Source organism: Cygnus atratus, chromosome 3 (genome assembly GCF_013377495.2).
Source record: "Cygnus atratus isolate AKBS03 ecotype Queensland, Australia chromosome 3, CAtr_DNAZoo_HiC_assembly, whole genome shotgun sequence".
Lineage (NCBI taxonomy): Eukaryota > Metazoa > Chordata > Aves > Anseriformes > Anatidae > Cygnus > Cygnus atratus.
The window spans coordinates 72,482,041-72,499,782 of NC_066364.1; the positions used below are offsets into that span (position 1 = coordinate 72,482,041).

The 17,742-nt window shown below is 38.0% G+C and overlaps 1 protein-coding gene across 1 annotated transcript in view; it reads right to left on the bottom strand.

Moving 5' to 3' along the window:
- Nucleotides 1–17,742, bottom strand: part of PRKN (parkin RBR E3 ubiquitin protein ligase) — a 758,163-nt gene that overhangs the window by 283,264 nt on the left and 457,157 nt on the right. Inside the window, exon 7 of the mRNA XM_050709867.1 lies at nucleotides 4,535–4,671. Coding sequence (XP_050565824.1) covers nucleotides 4,535–4,671 — 137 coding nt within the window. The remainder of the gene's footprint in view (nucleotides 1–4,534; nucleotides 4,672–17,742) is intronic.

A 17,742-nucleotide genomic window follows, 5' to 3' on the forward strand; every position in this document is an offset into this window, starting at 1 on the left:
ACCACTGCTTTGACATCTTCCACAGGAAAAGAAACATCCCTGTTAATATACAAATAGAATCTAATGGGGATAAAAAAATAAATCTTAAAACATACGCCTCTTTTATCACTCCCCAGCAACTTTCTTCCAATGGAATGTGGCTCTTTAAGCAGTTTGTTATACTTTAAAGCTATTGGTGGTAATTACACTCATTTATTTATATATACGCGGTAAAATGAGATTACTTCCAGATACAATAGTGCTTTACAGTCATCAGGAGATCTGCATCTTTTATCCAGATTCATTTAAAATACATCATGCATATGACTACTCATAAGAAATAAACTGATGCAAAGACATTTTTGTAAAGTGCCTACAGCAGTGCAAAACCTTGCCTTTCCTTGGCCTCGCCAACTTTCCTTCTCCCAAAGATCCATGGAAGTATATTTTACCCTGGGGACTAAAACCCCTAATGCTGTAATGCTATTTTAAAAGTGAAACAGTGATCATAAGAATGTGTAATACAATGGGGTAATACATTGTATATTTGTATACAATTCCTGCTTCAAGGTAATGCTATGAGATTCTTTGCCCTGCACAGTAACTAAATAACCACAAATGATCTTTCATGCATATGCAAATCTGTTCCTCTAAGCACCTTATTAATTATTTCAAAGATACTTGGAGGTCACCACTCATGGAAATTTCTATGCATGAAGCCTCATTAATACAAGACACCACACAGCGAGATGGGATAGATTTTTGTTGGCATTTAACAAGGGCAGAGAGAGTATAATCTGTAACGTTTACTTTTTTATTCTAATGACCGATGAAATAGAGCCAGCTTCTATGCATAAGTCCTCTCTCTGAGCTGATACAGTGGGTTTGAACCATGGGGCTGCTGCCACAATTTTCTGAGCAGCTAATCCTGTCAATGCACCAGAGTTACTGTGCTCAGAGCTGTAGTTCTCCCATGCTGGCTATTCTCAGCTGGAGTAGCACTGCTGGGCACTAGATTAGCAGCTAAGCACTAAGGAATTAAGAATTTTGTTCTTTGTCCAAAAATCTCAGCAATGACACATTTTGTATAGGAATGCAGCAACGTTATGGCATTATCAAGGTGATATATCATAGCTCATCAGATGGGATAGCCTTCTGAACACATACTATCTTCTACAAAATTAGGGTGAATAAGAGAAAAAAAAAAAAAGAGAGAGAAGCAAGGATAGAACCCCACAGAATACCTGAACGCAATTACAAAATGCACCTTCTGGCATATATGTGCCAGGAAGCAAGATATTAAACGTACTTGAGAAGAACTATTTATGTGCAATCCCTAGATCGTTTTCAGCTCAAGTTATCATACATATGTGATAACACTGATCTTGTCTGTCATAGTGACCCTTTGCTGTAGCAGCTGTTGTTTATTTTTATTCTGGTGTGTGTATGGTGCTTTCACCTCTAGATTGATCCAATAAAAGATATAAAAATCTTACTACGTTGGTACATTCCCTTGATAAAAATTTGGAACAGTGAGTCAAATGTTAATGGAAACTGCAGGCTATGTTCATTATGTTATCTCTATTTTTCAAAAACACTAGAATGAACACAACTAATTGGAAGTGCAAAAAATTTAAATAGGCTTAATTACAAAACTAAACTTTCTATAGTTCTAGGGCAATGTGTGCACATATGCCTTGAAAAAATGGGCTAGATTTTAAGTAAATTAACTATTATATGAAAACAGAAAACTGAAATCACTTTTACAACATACAAACCCAGAATACTAGTATTTTCTGTTCAAGACACCATGAATACCACTCCAGCATTAGTTTGTAATGTTTAAAAATATATGAATTAATACAGACTAAGATCTTGATTGGTCTGTGTCACCTGGTCGCCTACTACAACATAAAGCTCATTACAGTAAACACGACTTTGTTTTGTATTCCTTTTACAAGCAGGCTTAAATCACGATCCAACCTTTCAATAAAGCTCAGATCAAATATATTTCGCTTTGAGTCAAGCACTGTTAGAGATAACCTGTATTAAACCAACATTGCCACAATAAGAAAGAAAAGTAATTTCTTGGCAATGTCCCATGGTATTCATTCCTATCAAGAGGAAATAATTTTAGGCTTCACTGAGGTAATTAGAGCAGGCTGTGTCAAACACTGCTTTATCTTCCTCACATGTAAATACAAACTGCAAATTGCAGTTACAAAAACAAAGATTATGAACTGTAGATTGCAAAAATGCAATCTTATACTATTCAGTAGGAGTGCCATGATAGGTAGAAAAGCAAATCACATGATACTGTTCTGAATGTTTCTTAATTGAATTAATTGGTGATGAAAGCTGCTGAATCCATGGCTATGAAGGAGGCTAAACTGATTTGTAGTGGAACAGTAAGAGCACAGGGACTAGCAGCTCAAGCTTTCTTCTTCACAGGTGTGGAACTCAGCCTCCTGTCCTTCTCAAATGACAAAAGGTAACTTTTTCATCAGTTCCTAACTCAAATAAAACCAAATTCTACAAACAACCAAACCTCTCGTACACCAGAAAGTTGGGTTAAAGGTAGCTACAGAAAGGAAGCAGTGAAGTTACAACAGCACCGATCAGACTCTTCAGGCTACAATGCAGTCTGTAAAAATAATGCTTAGAAATGCTTTTACTGACACAGAACTGATAACACAACAAAGAGAACTGACAGAGGTAGCAATCAATTTTAGGTTTAGATGGAATAATATTTAAAACTGCTGAGTGCTTAGAGATTGTGACTGAGAACCTCTGTAACACAAAACATGTCAGCACAACATTATGTCAATGCCTCTTAGAGATCAGCAGGCTGGCTCTGGTGCAAAGAGGTATGCCTGGACAGCACCAAAAGCACTGTGCAGCGATGGTAGCATAGGTCCTGAAGTAGTATTTGCCTGGACAGTCCACATCAGTTTACCAGCTGTGTCAAAAAGCCTGTCCTACATGCTGTATTGGCACAACTATATTTCTTTTCCTTCAGAATTACAATTCTCCTCTGACTCAAGAATCTCTATACTACACTGCACTGGAGCACATCTCACTGGCAAAGGACAGCACCTCATCAGGCAATTTTGAAAGTAATATTAATACTAGCTGGCGAATGGAGACAAAATTTATAGCACTTGCGTTATTCTTATTCTTACTACTACTACAACTACTACCACAACTACCACTATGACAACTACTTTATTATATTATTTGGAAAACAGCTTTTTCATTTGGGGAGTTCTGAAATGTGAAAATTAGCAATACTTTAGCATTTCCATGTTCAGCTATTTTAATACAAAGTATAACACATCTGAGACTAGATTGACAGCTGAACCCTATCTATAGTACAGATCTAGTGCAGATTGACCACGTGATGCTACAGTAATGGTGAAGGAAAGAGCACTGGGTAGAAAGTTCCTGTTAGGTTCTCCATTACAAGTTTTCTTACGCAATACTAAAAAGAATGTTGTTTAGTACATCAGTGTGTACATGCAGTAGCAGAGCAAGCTGCATTTGAGGAGGGAGGGAAGTAAAATGAGATCTGGTGAGTAAACAGCACATAAACAGTAATACTAGTGAAATGTGATTTGATGACCACTGATAGATCACTCCTGAAGTTATTAATAATAAATAATTTTAATGGTTCTTATTAGTATACTTACAATATCCTTAAGGCATGTTCTCACTATGAATAAATGCCACTCTTAAGAAATACTGACAATTTTTCTCACATGTAGTGATTTGAAAGTTACCTGTCAGCTATTCAGGCATTCAGGCAAAGTTATCATCTATGCAGCTTCTAGTATGTTGGAAAATGATTCTCATAGCAGTACACAGAACTTGTTGCAAATATATATGTATGTAAGAAAATACAGCAACAGGAAAAACAGATTCTAATATACTTCTTCAAAGTAAAATTTTTGAGTTTTGCAGTCCATGAACCAGTGTAATGGAATCAATTCTCAAAACATATCTTCCAGCTTCATTGTCTTTGTTTTACTTATGCCAAACATTGTTTCCTATTCAGTTAAAACAGATTATCTACCACCTTTTCAGGGTGATCTACATCTCTTTAAATGCAGTGACAATTAGTAGCAATAACTTCATCAACAGGAAGGCTATTTGAAATTCCTATTGCAGCCTTTTTTTATTAGCTCTTGAAGACAGGCCAAGAAAGTTAACATCTTATTTCACTCAAAAGTGGAGATGTGCAGGTCAAGGATTTTTTTTTTAAACCAGTAGTGTAATGCTATCCTCTGTTAGCACTTCACAATTATAAAACTCTAGTATAAAAAAAAATAAAAATCTGCATTTGATTTTGAAAGAAATGCCCTTTGGAATCCAGTTAATATTCCAGTTCACACGCTCAGCAAGAATCACTTCAATATTCAAATATTTCCTTCACAAAATGAAACAATTCCTTTGGAAAGAGTGTAACTCCATAGGTATACTCAAAATTAATTGGCAATTAAAAAAAAGAAATCAAAATCACATTTCCTTTTGGAAAAGAAAACCCACTAAGACATACCTACACAAGGGAGGGAGTAACCAAGCTCCAGGTCATGGATGAACTGACGGTCATTCAGCATAGTCACACAGTACAAATGGAAACAGTCTAGGCAAATGACATGGCGATGCATGCACTGGAACACAAGCACAGGACTCCTGTTAAAAACAAAACAGTGAAAATGATGAATGAGTACTTTACCATGTATACTGTGGACCAGACTCCACAAAAATCCTCATATCAAACTTTGAATTTTGTAATAATTTTTCCTTAGTAGTAGACAAGACTAGTGTCTACATAAAGCCAGAATTTAGCCTGGCATACTGCAGCACTTTTAAAAAGAGATGGTTTCTAACATGAAACAGTTGTAAGGTACAGGAGACAAGTTTTTACTGAAACTTGAAACTGAAACTGTTTACTGTACTGAAAACTGGAACCTAGACCAAGGAAAATATGTTAGGAACAGAAATCCTTTGTATGAGGTGAGGTAAGATCATATATGGTAAAACATCAAACAGAAGCTAGGTGGGATTAGATAGAAATGTGACCAGCTAGGAAAGGTAAACCGGACTTTGTGAAGATCACCCTGTGCCTTCAGCCTCTCAAACCAGCCACTGGAACTGTACAGAGAGAGCACTCCCTTTGTGAAAATTAGTAAAATAATTCAGCTTCTGGAGAGAGGTATGGGATTCAATTGTGAACAAGATGTCTAAGCTTCAGTGCTATATATAAGTATCTATCTACTCGCTAAGTGAGAAATTCCCACTATAGTAAATGCACTCAGTGGAGCCTGGAGCTGATCAGCCTCCAGCTATCTGCTTTGGGCTGAGCTGAATCACCCACTTGGCTCTGTTGTCTGATGAAAAATCCACTGATGATAATGGGAGCAAACACCCACCACACATGCAGATGCCTACACGGAAACAACTAAATACGGGTATCCCAAGCTTGACGGGATACTGCTTGCGGAAATGCAGAAGAAGAACACTTGGGACAAGTGAGGAAAAACAGTTTTACTCCTGAGCTGGCCTGTACCCTGAAACCCCCAGAAGTGGCCTCAGCAAGGAGGGGCAGTGGCTCACAAAATCCTTCTCAGAATGAGTATATAGTGAGCAATATAGTAAACACTACATATGGAAAATAGTGATAAGCCTATTGTTTGCTATATGTTAACTTCAGCTAACTGTGGATAGACATACTTTAACTGTCAATTCCAAAGTTGGAAGGCTAGGCTAGATGAGGCTTTGGGGAACCTGATCTAGTGGGAGGTGTGCCTGCCCATGGCAGGGGGGTTGGAACTGGATGGTCTTCAAGGTCCCTTCCAACCCAAACCCTTCTGTGATTCTATGATTCTGTGAAAGTAATGACTATGACCTCTTTGATAAAGTCATGTGCTCTGTGCTGTACTATACCGTTTGCCTATCCTTTCCTTGAGGAGTACTACCAACCTCAAGTATCAAAGATGGAAAAATAGAAAGCGAGATGCATTAAGCTGAAAAGATCGGTGAGATTCCCAACCAAATGCTGAAATAATATACTCTTTTTTTTTTTTTTTTTTTTTTTCCTGAGGGCAAACATGGGTAAAAATGGGTTAAATGATAAATTTTTTTCAGCAGCTAGGAGGAAAGAGAATTATATAGAAATATAAAATCTGGAATTCTCACATATTCACCACACTCTGGGAGTCAGGTATTAAAATACATCAAATTCAGCAGAACTTGTGATAAAATCATTAGAGTTAGCAATACTGTTATAGCTTCTGTAAATCCTGCTAGACGATGCTTTGAAAAACCACTGAAACACTAAATCACCAAGCCCTCAATGTGGGAATACAACCACAAAATGTAATCAATAATAATTTCAGATACTGTATATACGCATTTAATCTTCCATGAAAATATGCTTTAGAGTTGCACATAGTATAGAATTCATGGCAGTGTGTGTTGGTATCTCTAAAAATATAATCTCTATGTTTTAAGGATTTTGTTGAATAAAGAAGCTTAAAAACTGAATTAAATAAAACCTCCCCATTACTAATCCTTATTAGTTGCCCACTTGCTGTTCTGAATGTAACAAATAATAATTTTAAAGACAGCTGTAAGGCAAAATGAGAAGTTGATATATATCTTTTAGCTCTGAATGGTCCCAAAATCATTAAAGAAAGAGCTGGAGGAGCAGTTATTTTGTCCTTACTGTGCAGAAGTCCCCATGGCTCACCAGTCAATGTAATATTAAGAAAAACAACCCAAAGATTTCTTCCAAAACCAATCAAACTTGCTTATAGCTTTAAAGGATCTCTCTCCTTTAGGGTTAATTGTTCGTTTTTATTTCTGTGCTATCTGAGTATCTTTTTAGCTTCACTGGAAGCTCCTTGGATCTAAAGTTGTACTTCTCTGACCTTCGTTTTGAAGACAAAGTATAACTTTTGTGTGAGGAGCAATTCAGTGGTTGAGTATTGTTGAAAAAACAGGCCAGAAATGAAAATGGTGTTATTAACACTTCCACCTAAACTTGTAGGAAACCAAGACTAATAGCACTCCATTATGCAAATGAGCTACCACTATTAGTTACTAACATAAATTATTTTGTGATATCAATTTTGCTTCTTAATGTATTACAGTTGTTTGAAATCAAACCATATTCTCCACAAGGAGCACAGCCATATACGTACACATTTAAACTGTATCTTTAGGAAAAACACTAACGTTAAATTGTGCTATATTTGAACACTATCAGACTAGCAAGCAATGCATATTAACTGCATATAAGTCTGAGTTCTGCCTGTATCATGAAACGCAACCTTTCACAACTAAATCTGTTAATTTTGCAGCCCATGGTATCTGTGTCATAAGGCTTTCAGAAATGTAATCTGTATGCAATGCAGATTTATCCAAATTAATTTGGCATTAGAACAGTCACTACATTCCAACATTTGCAAAATTTATTTCAAAAGAAAGCACTTTTAGTTTAAAAGAGATATAAAATTTTGTTCCTGAGATCAGTAAAGACCAAAATGTAGAGATTATATTCATAACGCTTGGGTGGAGCTAGTAAATACTCATTTAGGATAACCCCAAGAGTTATTAATAGAAGCCTTGCTTGAACCAAACACAATGTATTTTAGAAAGGAATATTATGAAAGTAAAAAAATTTGCTAGATAGTGTAACAAGGGCCCTTGCTCCATCTAACATAACAGTCTGGTAATGTAAATCTGATGTATATTTTAAAAGGTATTTCATAGGTTCCATTTACATAATGTGTTTGGCTGAATTAGAGGCTTCATGAGAATAATATATAAGAAAAATGTTTCTCACAGCAAGGGATAAATTGGTCTTTTTTGTTCGCCAATTAGGAATGTAACCACTTTTAAAAATTGAAAATCCACCATTACAATGCATCACAGAAAATTTCCATAATAAGTCACTTGCTCCTGTGCTCTGATTCCTTTTCATCAGAATTTTATCAGCATGAATTTACTTAAATGAAAAAGAAAAGAGAACCTAAATGTTTCTGCTTCGTGTTATTACTGTCGGATAACCGTGGCACAACAACAGCACGGATGGAAACGCTGTCTGGTCTGCATGCTCTTTCCTCTTTCTCCTAACTGAGAAGCAGAAAAGCACAGATAATTCTCAGATACACTACAACAGTGCACTGGCTAAATAAAGATATGAAGACTTGATCTTGTTTAGATAAGAATCCCACTGGGAAATAAATTGTTCCAGTATATCCCCAAATCTCATGACTGTTATTAATGTACTGAGAGTGAGTCCAGTGGCTCTGAACATGAGGGGCTACTTAGTATCAGGAATTATTTGCATTATATGACAGTGGATTAACTGACATATCTTTCAATGCCTACCTAAGAACAACTTGGTAGGCATTTGTCCCTCTCTTAGGCTTTACCCTTCAGATTTTGAAAAAAAACTTGAATGACTAAAGGTTAAACAGCATACCACATACATCAGTCCATTATTTTTCAGAAAATGTGAGTAGCCGCAGTCTGAAGCACTTTGGAGCGAGAACTATAGCTAAGCCTGTATAAATCTGTGAGAAACATGTCGGACAAATCTGTGAAACCCCCTCGAGGTCATTTCTAGGTGACAGTTGATTTTTCTCACCTCAATCTCAAAATCTTAACCAAATAATAATCAAAAACCTTAGCAGATGTCTATAAGACTGCCTTGTTGGGATTGCAGTCAGTGAAGCAAAAATAGCCATTTGGGATTCATTTCTGTGCAGCAAATAAATCTGAATGCACACAGCTATATCACAGCCTTTAACCCCACCTTTGAGTGCTATATTTATCATAACACACTTGTGCATTTCTAATACATTTTTTCATGTTGGCAATCTTCCTGTACTTCAAAAAGCTTTCTCTATAAGTACCATGAAATCATTTTCATTTATAAATGGATCTCTTTGCTATTCCAAAATGAATCTTTGTTAACTTACAGGTCAGATCGATAAGCACCATTCAAGAAAAGATGAATCACTGAATAAAATGTGTAAAAAGTGAAATTATGGGAAATGCAAACTTAGGCTACGTAGACATTACAGGCACTCTCATACTTCATAAACAATCGAAGTAATTAAACAGAAATACTATCCCTGAGTAGCACTCAATCAGTTTTGTCTCTACCCCTGTAAGAGACCAAAATTACAATGCCTAAAGAAGCCACTTCATTCATCCATCATGTGTGTAGGAAGAGTATAGTCTTCTAATTCATACAAAGCTGGTGCCACATCTGGTTTTCCTTTCTATGGCATAGAGTCCACTGTCCTATTTAAGATTATTGCAAGAATTACTTCCTGTTTATCATGCTTTACGTGCATGGTTTTCTTACCATGAAAAATACTTCCAAGTATTTCCAGTTACAGTAGATCATTAAATTCTATTAGAAACATGCTATTATTTATATAAAATATAAATAAAGAAAATATAGAAAATTACCACAGTGATTTCTGTTTTAGAACAGAGGCAATTTGGAGGAAAAAACAACAACCAATTCTGTCTTTTAATGAGAAATATGCTATTATAGACTGACCACAGTATGTATGCTATATACAGACTGACCCTGCAACTGCAGAGAGCAACCTGTAAGTAACAATGCAGACTCCTAAATACTTAAGACAAGGGCTAGGTATTTGAAATGGGTATCATGACCTCACAAGAGAAAAGAATGAATGATAAAGAATACCACAGAGAAGAACCCATCTTTCATAGAGTTTTAGGAACGCGAAAATATACATCCCTGTTTTTCCCCTCCTGGTTGATGAAAAATAAATATTTACACAGACTGTGTCAATTAAACAAAACAGAATATATAAATATGGTATTCTCAAAAAGCTAACATATTAAATCCATTAAAACAACAAAAATATTCTGGTTTTGTGTCTTTGATCACTTGCCACACAACACATCAAAGGTTGTAAAGTGAAGGTTACAAACAGCATGAGACATCACTGCACGAGCTTAGATTTTCTGGCTGTGCTTCCATATAAAAATGTATTCTGACCCACAGCTGTTAACTTAAAGGGGCATTGGCAAGTGAAATCTGACCTACTTTCTCCTTTCTTATGTTATTTTCTTCTAAAATGTGCTTTCATGTTTCTTATTTCTGTTGGAAAGCAGTGCCAAACAGCCAGAACCCAGGAACAGTCAGAGAGTAATAAACCAGAACACAGGAGGACAGGCACGCTAACAATTAGCACACATGAAGGCAAGTGCTCCTTTCAGCAGTGCTTCTGTTAACTCTGTTGTTAAATTTCTTCTCATACTATGGAAGTGACACGCATTATTGCCTGTAAAATCTGCGACCACTGTGCCTGGGAACAGCATCTGCCACCCGATGACACAGGCAAGGGAACTGTTACATGTACTGGCATACTTATATTAGTGCCCTGCATTAAATAGAGCTGTGCCCGCTTGCTCAGACACCCCCTGGCTGAACTCCATGTTGAGACAAAGAACAGACACTGATTAGGCTGCAGAAGAAACTTTTCCTGTAGTCTATCAGCCTAGTTGTCTATAGAGCTCTGTGCACAGCAAATAACTGGTAAATCAGTCATGCTTTGAAAGGAGATCAGTAGAACCTGCTTATTTTCCTTCATCTGTACTTTTAAAACCTTATTAATGCACTGCTGGGGAGAAAAGGAAAAGACCTCAGTAAAGGAAGCCAAAGATGACAAATGTGAACCACAGAGGCAGCTCATATACTGCCCTAACCCAAACCCCGAGTCCCGTTGGCAGTGGGACTATGAGAACAACCCCCACGACCAGGACATTTTAAGTGTGCAATGTCTTTGCTTTCTGCAGAGCATGGAGGGCTTTCCATGGTTCTGCAGAGCTCAGGAGCAAATGGTTCTGCATCATGGTTCTGCAGAGCTCAGGCATTGGCTCTGCTCCTCCCAACAAGCCCCTGGAAGTCCAAGGACTGCCCTGGCATCAGGTTCACCATGGTTTTTAACACATACTGCAACTGCACTTAGTAGAACACCAGAAATAAGACCAAAATCATCAGTAGGAACACAGTGGGAATGGCAGAGAAGCATCCTTACATGTTAACTCTGAAAGTCTGCGGCCTGCAGAGCACCAATGTACTGTGAACTGATTCCTCCATACTCTCTTTTGCATCTTTTCCACCTCCTAAAAACTATGTAACTTGTAGCCTTACCTTTTGCTAACAAAGAGAGGCAGATGCTTCGTTCACCTTCCCCAGATTTCAGCAGGATTACAGCAAAGGCAAAACTGTACATTGCAGGCAATCCACATGCTCCCTTTTGCTCAAAGAGCCTCCCTTTCACAGGCTCTTGACTTTGTGAATACACACATTCAACTTTGACAGACTAGACACATATGGCCAGAAATTAGCCTGATTTGGTTTTCAGAAAAATAAAATTAAAACAAACAAGGAAACACAGGGTAACTGATGAGGTCGGGAGAATGAAGGGATATCACAGAGGTATAAGAGGTATATAAGAAGGTATATAAGAGGAGGAAGGAAGGGCTAACTCCGCCTACGCAAGCAGCACCACGTAATCCTCCACAAATTAAAGAAGAATAAATGAAATGCTCCGAATGCCTCTGTGCCCCACTGGGCCTCTTATTTCCCTGCCTGGTTTCTGAGGATCCCATCAATTTCTTTCAATGATTTAAACCTTATTTAGTCTTACTCCCTACATCTATACTAGTAAAATAAACAGTGTCAGCAAATGTTCTTATGCCACTGGAATGCAATCTCCTGTGATGTTAAATTGTTGGAGGGGGCCCTGGCATGGCTTTAGGCTTGCAAAATAGCAATGTCCCAAACAGTTCCTGGGCTTAGTTCAGGAGTTAGCATGTACTGTCTCCAATAGGCAGCAGCAATTTGCATGTGGAGAGTTTAATAGTACAGATTTTTGGCAGAAGCTTATTCTGGGACTCTGCTTTTAATACCAGAGCTTACTGAATTATTCTGTTTTCTTATTCTTAGGCTCACACCTCCATTCCCCAAACCAAACCTTTAGAGACAGCCTGTGAAAATTATGTTTTCTGTAAATACATAGAATTAAAGTTTCCCAACATTCTAAGCAAAACAGAATTATGACCTCTTTTTGCCTTCTTGTGAATGTTGAAATCCCTGTAAAGACACAGGAGGAAAAGAATACTGGATATCATCTTAAGGGATGCTCTCATATGCATAATCCTTTTTGATCCCTTGGACTCCAGGAGGGACTAAGACTGTTGTATACAGCATGTTTCCACTGTGAAAATTTCAGTTATTCCTTCCCAGTTAACTTTGAAAATAAACCATGATACACTAACTTTGAGACTGTGTCTTGTTAACATGTACAGAAGAAAAGAAGACTTGAAAACAAGGTAAGGTAGAGAATGGGGGAAGGTGAGAGAGGAAAGAAATATGTAACATGAAGCAGGAGATAGAAGCTCTAAATTAAGTGCATTTGCTCCTAGAGAATTATCTTTCACCACATTAACATTATGTTTTATGCTTTTTCTCATCTTTCTTTTCAAATATGAATATTCAATTTAAATGTTCATCCAAACAATAACTTGAGGGTGCTTCCCAATAAATGAGTCTTCAGTCTCAACCAAAGATATGATTATTATCTTATAAACAAAAACACCCTGAAGTTACTGTTTTAATAGAGAGATTTCTTTATAGAAAGCAATTTTTTCAACTCCTTGATATTATTATATTTTACAGATAATATTTTATCCTTTCCTCCTCAAGGCAAATACCTTTGCATAAGTGTGAAGGTGCAGTTACCTGAGAACACCTTCTGCATCAGCACCTCTATTCAAAGGGAAGAAGAATGAGCCTTGGGCTAGCAAATCTCATTGAACATACTCTGACTTGGCAGATCGTAAGTGTGGAAAATAGTTAATTTCCTTCAATAGTCTGAAGAAAATAGTTTGCAACGTCCACCAGTAAATTTTACTGTCAGCGAGAATGGCTTGTTTATGTCATTCTTCTTATGTTGTTTTTTTCATTTTTTACAATGGCTTATGTCATTCTTCTTATGTTGTTTTTTTCATTTTTTACAATCACCAGCATAAGAATATTCATACTGTGATTTACTGGGAGGGGAGGGGAGGGGAAGTGAGAGGAGGAGTGAAGCGGAGCGGAGTGGAGGGGAGAGGAAGAAAAAAAAAAACACAAAGAAATTAAGTAGTAAAAATGGACAAGATATTACAAAGTTTGGGAAGTATCAGTTCTCCATTTGTAATTGGGACAATATTCAGGAACAGTTTGCATAAAATTCTAAAGATTTACTGAAAAAGATTCTGGCAATTCTCCAAATAATTTTATGTGTCTCTTTCCTGTTTAATCTCGGCATACATTTTCATTAGTTTTGTATTGTTTATTTGGAGGCTGACTGGTCCTCTTAGTGCCTGTTTTTTTTCAAGGAATTACAGGAATACTCAAAAATAATCTTCCCCCATTCATCCATCTGATCTAATAATCTGTGTAAGACTTAGAAAGACTGACATTCACCAAAATAATGACTTTTCATTTCCACAGAACCAATTGTATCCTAGGCTGCATCAAAAGCATGGACAGCAGGTTGAGGGAAGTGATTGTCCCCCCTCTGCTCTGCTCTCACGAGACCCCACCAGGAGCACTGTGTTCAGCTCTGGGGCCACCAGCACAAAAAGGACATGGAAGTATTAGAACAAGTCCAGAGGAGGGCCATGATCAAGGGGCTGGAGCGCCTCTCCTATGAAGACAGGCTGAGGGAGCTGGGATTGTTCAGCCTGGAGAAGAGAAGGGTCCAGGGAGACTTTATAGAGGCCTTCCAGTGACTAAAGGGGGCCTACAGGAAAGCTGAGGAGGGTCTCTTTGTCCGGGAGTGTAGGAATAGAACAAAGAGTAATGGCTTTAAACTGAAAGAGGGTAGGTTTAGATTAGATATTAGGAAGAAATCCTCTGCTGTGAGGGTGGTGAGGCACTAGAACAGGTTGCCCAGAGAAGCTGTGGATGCTCCATCCTTGTAAGTGCTCAAGGCCAGGCTGGATGGAGCTTTGGGAAACCTGGTCTGGTGGGAGGTGTCCCTGCCCATGGCAGGGGGTTTGGAACTGGATGGTGTTTAAGGTCCCTTCCAACCCAAACCATTATGTGATTTTGTGATTCAGTTCTAGATCTTGATGCCCAAATGATGCACAGAGTACAGTCAAAGACAATAAAATATTGGCATGTGTAAGATATATCTATCTCCTAAATGTACTGAGTACTGTAGGAATGGAAGCAAGAGCATTCACAATATTGTTTTAGAATACCATCTCTGAAAATCCTATGGAAGCTGTTTGTGATGCTAACATGGAATGCCTTCTGAAAAGAAGATATATTGGAAGAAAAAAAAATGTGGTGGCCATTTTCTCTGTTCTTCAGGGAGACCTAATTTTTATTTAATGAAATAGCGATATTGTATTCATATATGACCCAGAACTTCCCGGAAAAAGACAATGGATGAAAGGACATATATCTTGGGAACCCCCATTAATACTTCATTTTTGCCCATCTTTTCTTTGTTTTCATGAGGCAGTTTACTTCTCAGCTCACACTGAGCTAGCTATTGTGGACTGACAAATGGGGAAGGAAGGAAATATGGACTTTTGACCTTACCCTTTCCTTGTCCTGATCCAAGCATTTGCTCAAAGAGGATGCAGCAAGCAAGCTCTGAAGCTTCCTCGGTGCGGATATAACAGCTATAATTGTCAACACTAATTAATAGTTTTGACTTCTCATATTTACCTACAGCTTTCCCAGCACACACAGACCATTCCCACTGAGGCTATTGATATTCACTCTTCTGGTATATTCTTTCTGTATGTAAAAGGAATTAACCTGGCCTCAGGAGAGAAGACAGGTTACAGGTAGAAACCTGGACTGTATCCCAGGAATTTCTAAAGAAAACTAAGACAAATATATTTACAAATCTTCAGAAATATTATCAGACACTTACTAGGGTAAGTTTTCCCCTGCCTTCTATTTCCTTTTGACAGATCCGTCAACACATGATACTTACTGCATATGATCTAGGGTTTGGATTACAGTTTAGCTAACTGGAAAAAATAGTAGGAGTAAGAAGGAGTTGCTCAAGAGTTTTGGGAACTGGTAAGGCCAGTCAATCTCACTGCTATGCTCTGCCTGACCTGATTTAGAGTTCAGATTCCAAGAGAGCAAAAATTCATTAGCCAAGTTAAAGCTGAAAGAGCAATATGGTGCTGTTTTTAAGATGCTTATGCTACAAACTATGCCAAGCAGTTACATCTTCAGCTGCACAGGTACCGAACCTGACTCTGCCTCATCCCACCTTTGTGGCAACTTCATAATCCCCTGGCAGACTGGGAAGGAAAAGGGAAAAAGGAAACAAAACAAATAGACTCCTTGAGATGACAGTTACAGCTAGGAAAACTAAGAATACTCAGCACTCCAAGAATACGAAGAATTCAAATCTCTTCCTGAAACTGCCAAAAACTGTGAGCATGACTGATCCCCAAAAGAAGGTTCAGGCCAATTCTTATAAAAACTGGTTCACACATTCCCAATTATATGATGCATCAATTATGTTTCCTATTCTCTCTTATATTATCTAGCCTCATGGTGATCTGTTCACTCATATGATTTGTCAGGTTTGCCACCTTCTAAACAACAGTTATGAAAGAGAGCAGCCCTTGAACCCCAGCCTGCGTTATTAAAGTGTGAGACGATGACATTTCCTTGTCTTATGGCATCAGGAAATCTGCAGCCTGCTACTGTTTCAAATCACCATGCTGTATGTGGTCATCTGCGTGCTGAAGCAGTGCAGGTTTTATAAATAGTGCCTACACAGGGTTTCAGTGTACATGCGCAAAGGACCTTTTATTTGAGAGCTGGCCTCACTACAGACAGCCTTGTTACAAGGGGTGAAGTTTATCGGATTAGAAGCAACACTGTTAGCATTCAGGACACATTTCCAAGTGCACATGACATGTCAGCTGCTTACATATCTTCCAATTCTGCTTCACATATTCCTTTTAAAGTTAAACATGAAGTGACAGAAGTGCAGAAATATCTGTGTCCTGCACTCTGTGAACACAACAGCTCAAAAAAACACCTTGACATGTCAGCTGACAACAGCAAAAAAAAAATCCCTGACCTCTGCTGAAGCGTTCTGATTTTCCAAACATCAACTACTTATAACAGAGAGGAGGACTGAAAATACATAATCATGAACTCTACGATTAAATATATATAAAGAAAGCATGAGGAATCTAGTTTGTACGCCCCCAGATGCACTCAGTCTTCACTCCTCTTCCTGTATCTGTACAACTACCTATTCTACTTTACAAAGGCATCCCACAGAGATCTAAAAATAGGGCTAGTTAGTTGTTTATTTCATGTACTTGTAGCTATTTTCTTTTAAAAGACATTTTCCTGCATCTTCCGTTGACAGATACAATGCCTTGAGCAGATAGTTCTTCCATCGTTTAAATAAACAGAGCACTCTCTGCAGCATTACCTTTTCCTCCAAAATTAATTCCCTACAACTTTGTTCTCTTTCTGTCCCTTAAGATTCCTCCTTTGACATGTCTCTTACTCTGCCCTCAGGTGTTGCCAAATTAAGACCAGCTTGGTCACCCTGGGTTCCTGTGGGGACAATTTTTGTTGAATTTAGTTCAACAAAAGAGGATGACCCTCCCATGAAACATTTTTCCTATTAATCTGATCCTTCATTCTGCATTTATAGACTACAGTTTCTAGGAATACAAGGGAAATAGATATAGATTCATTTATGCTAAACACAACACGCTGCACATTGCCAACAATTTTCTTCTTAGCAGTATTCACATATTTATTTTACATTAAATTAAGTATCGAGAAACTTTTGAGCTTTGATATTTGAGAAGTTATATGGTGAAATAAGACCTGCAATTTAACTAATAGTTGGATGATGGGACTGGTCTAAATAATGGTTTAAATACATGCTTTCAAAGGGGAAAAAAAAAATGTTGCAGCTTTTTAAAAGCCACACATGCCACCACATGACCTTAACATCTTGCACATGCAGTGAATTTCATGGCATACATTCGTTGTGTACCTTGAAAGGTGAAGAGTTTCAGCAACCTTGTCAAGATTCTTATCTGTACTCAAAGGATGAGGCCTCATTTTAATCTTGCTTAGTTCTGCATTAGTCAGAACTGGCTACACTGAGGACAGTAAAACTGGTCACCTGTGAAACCAGTGGGAGATCAATATTTTGTGGCAAACTCTTTCGTGAGTGCTTCTCAGATAATGGGTCACGATGCTTAGAGAGGTCACAAAGAACAATCAGAAAACTGCAGCAAAAATGTCAGCTCAATTATAAGGCAAAGAAAATAAAATTACTGTAACACTTTTAAGGAGGCCAAAACCTTCAAATTCAGGTGAGCCAGCAATATGTCCTTACCGCAATGAAAGCTAATGGTATCTTGGGCTGCATTAGAAGGATTATCACTAGCAGGTCAAAGGAGATGATCCTTTCCCTTTATTCAGCATGGGTGAGGCCATGCCTGGAGTGCTGTGTCCAGTTCTGGGCTCCCCAGTAAAAGAGAGACATGGCCATACTGGAGAGAGTCCTGTGAAGGGCCTGGAATGTGATGAAGGGACTGCAGCACCTCTCCCATGAGGAAAGACTGAGAGAGCTGGGACTTTTCAGACTAGAGAAGAGAAGGCTCAGGGGGAATCTTATCAATTAATACCTG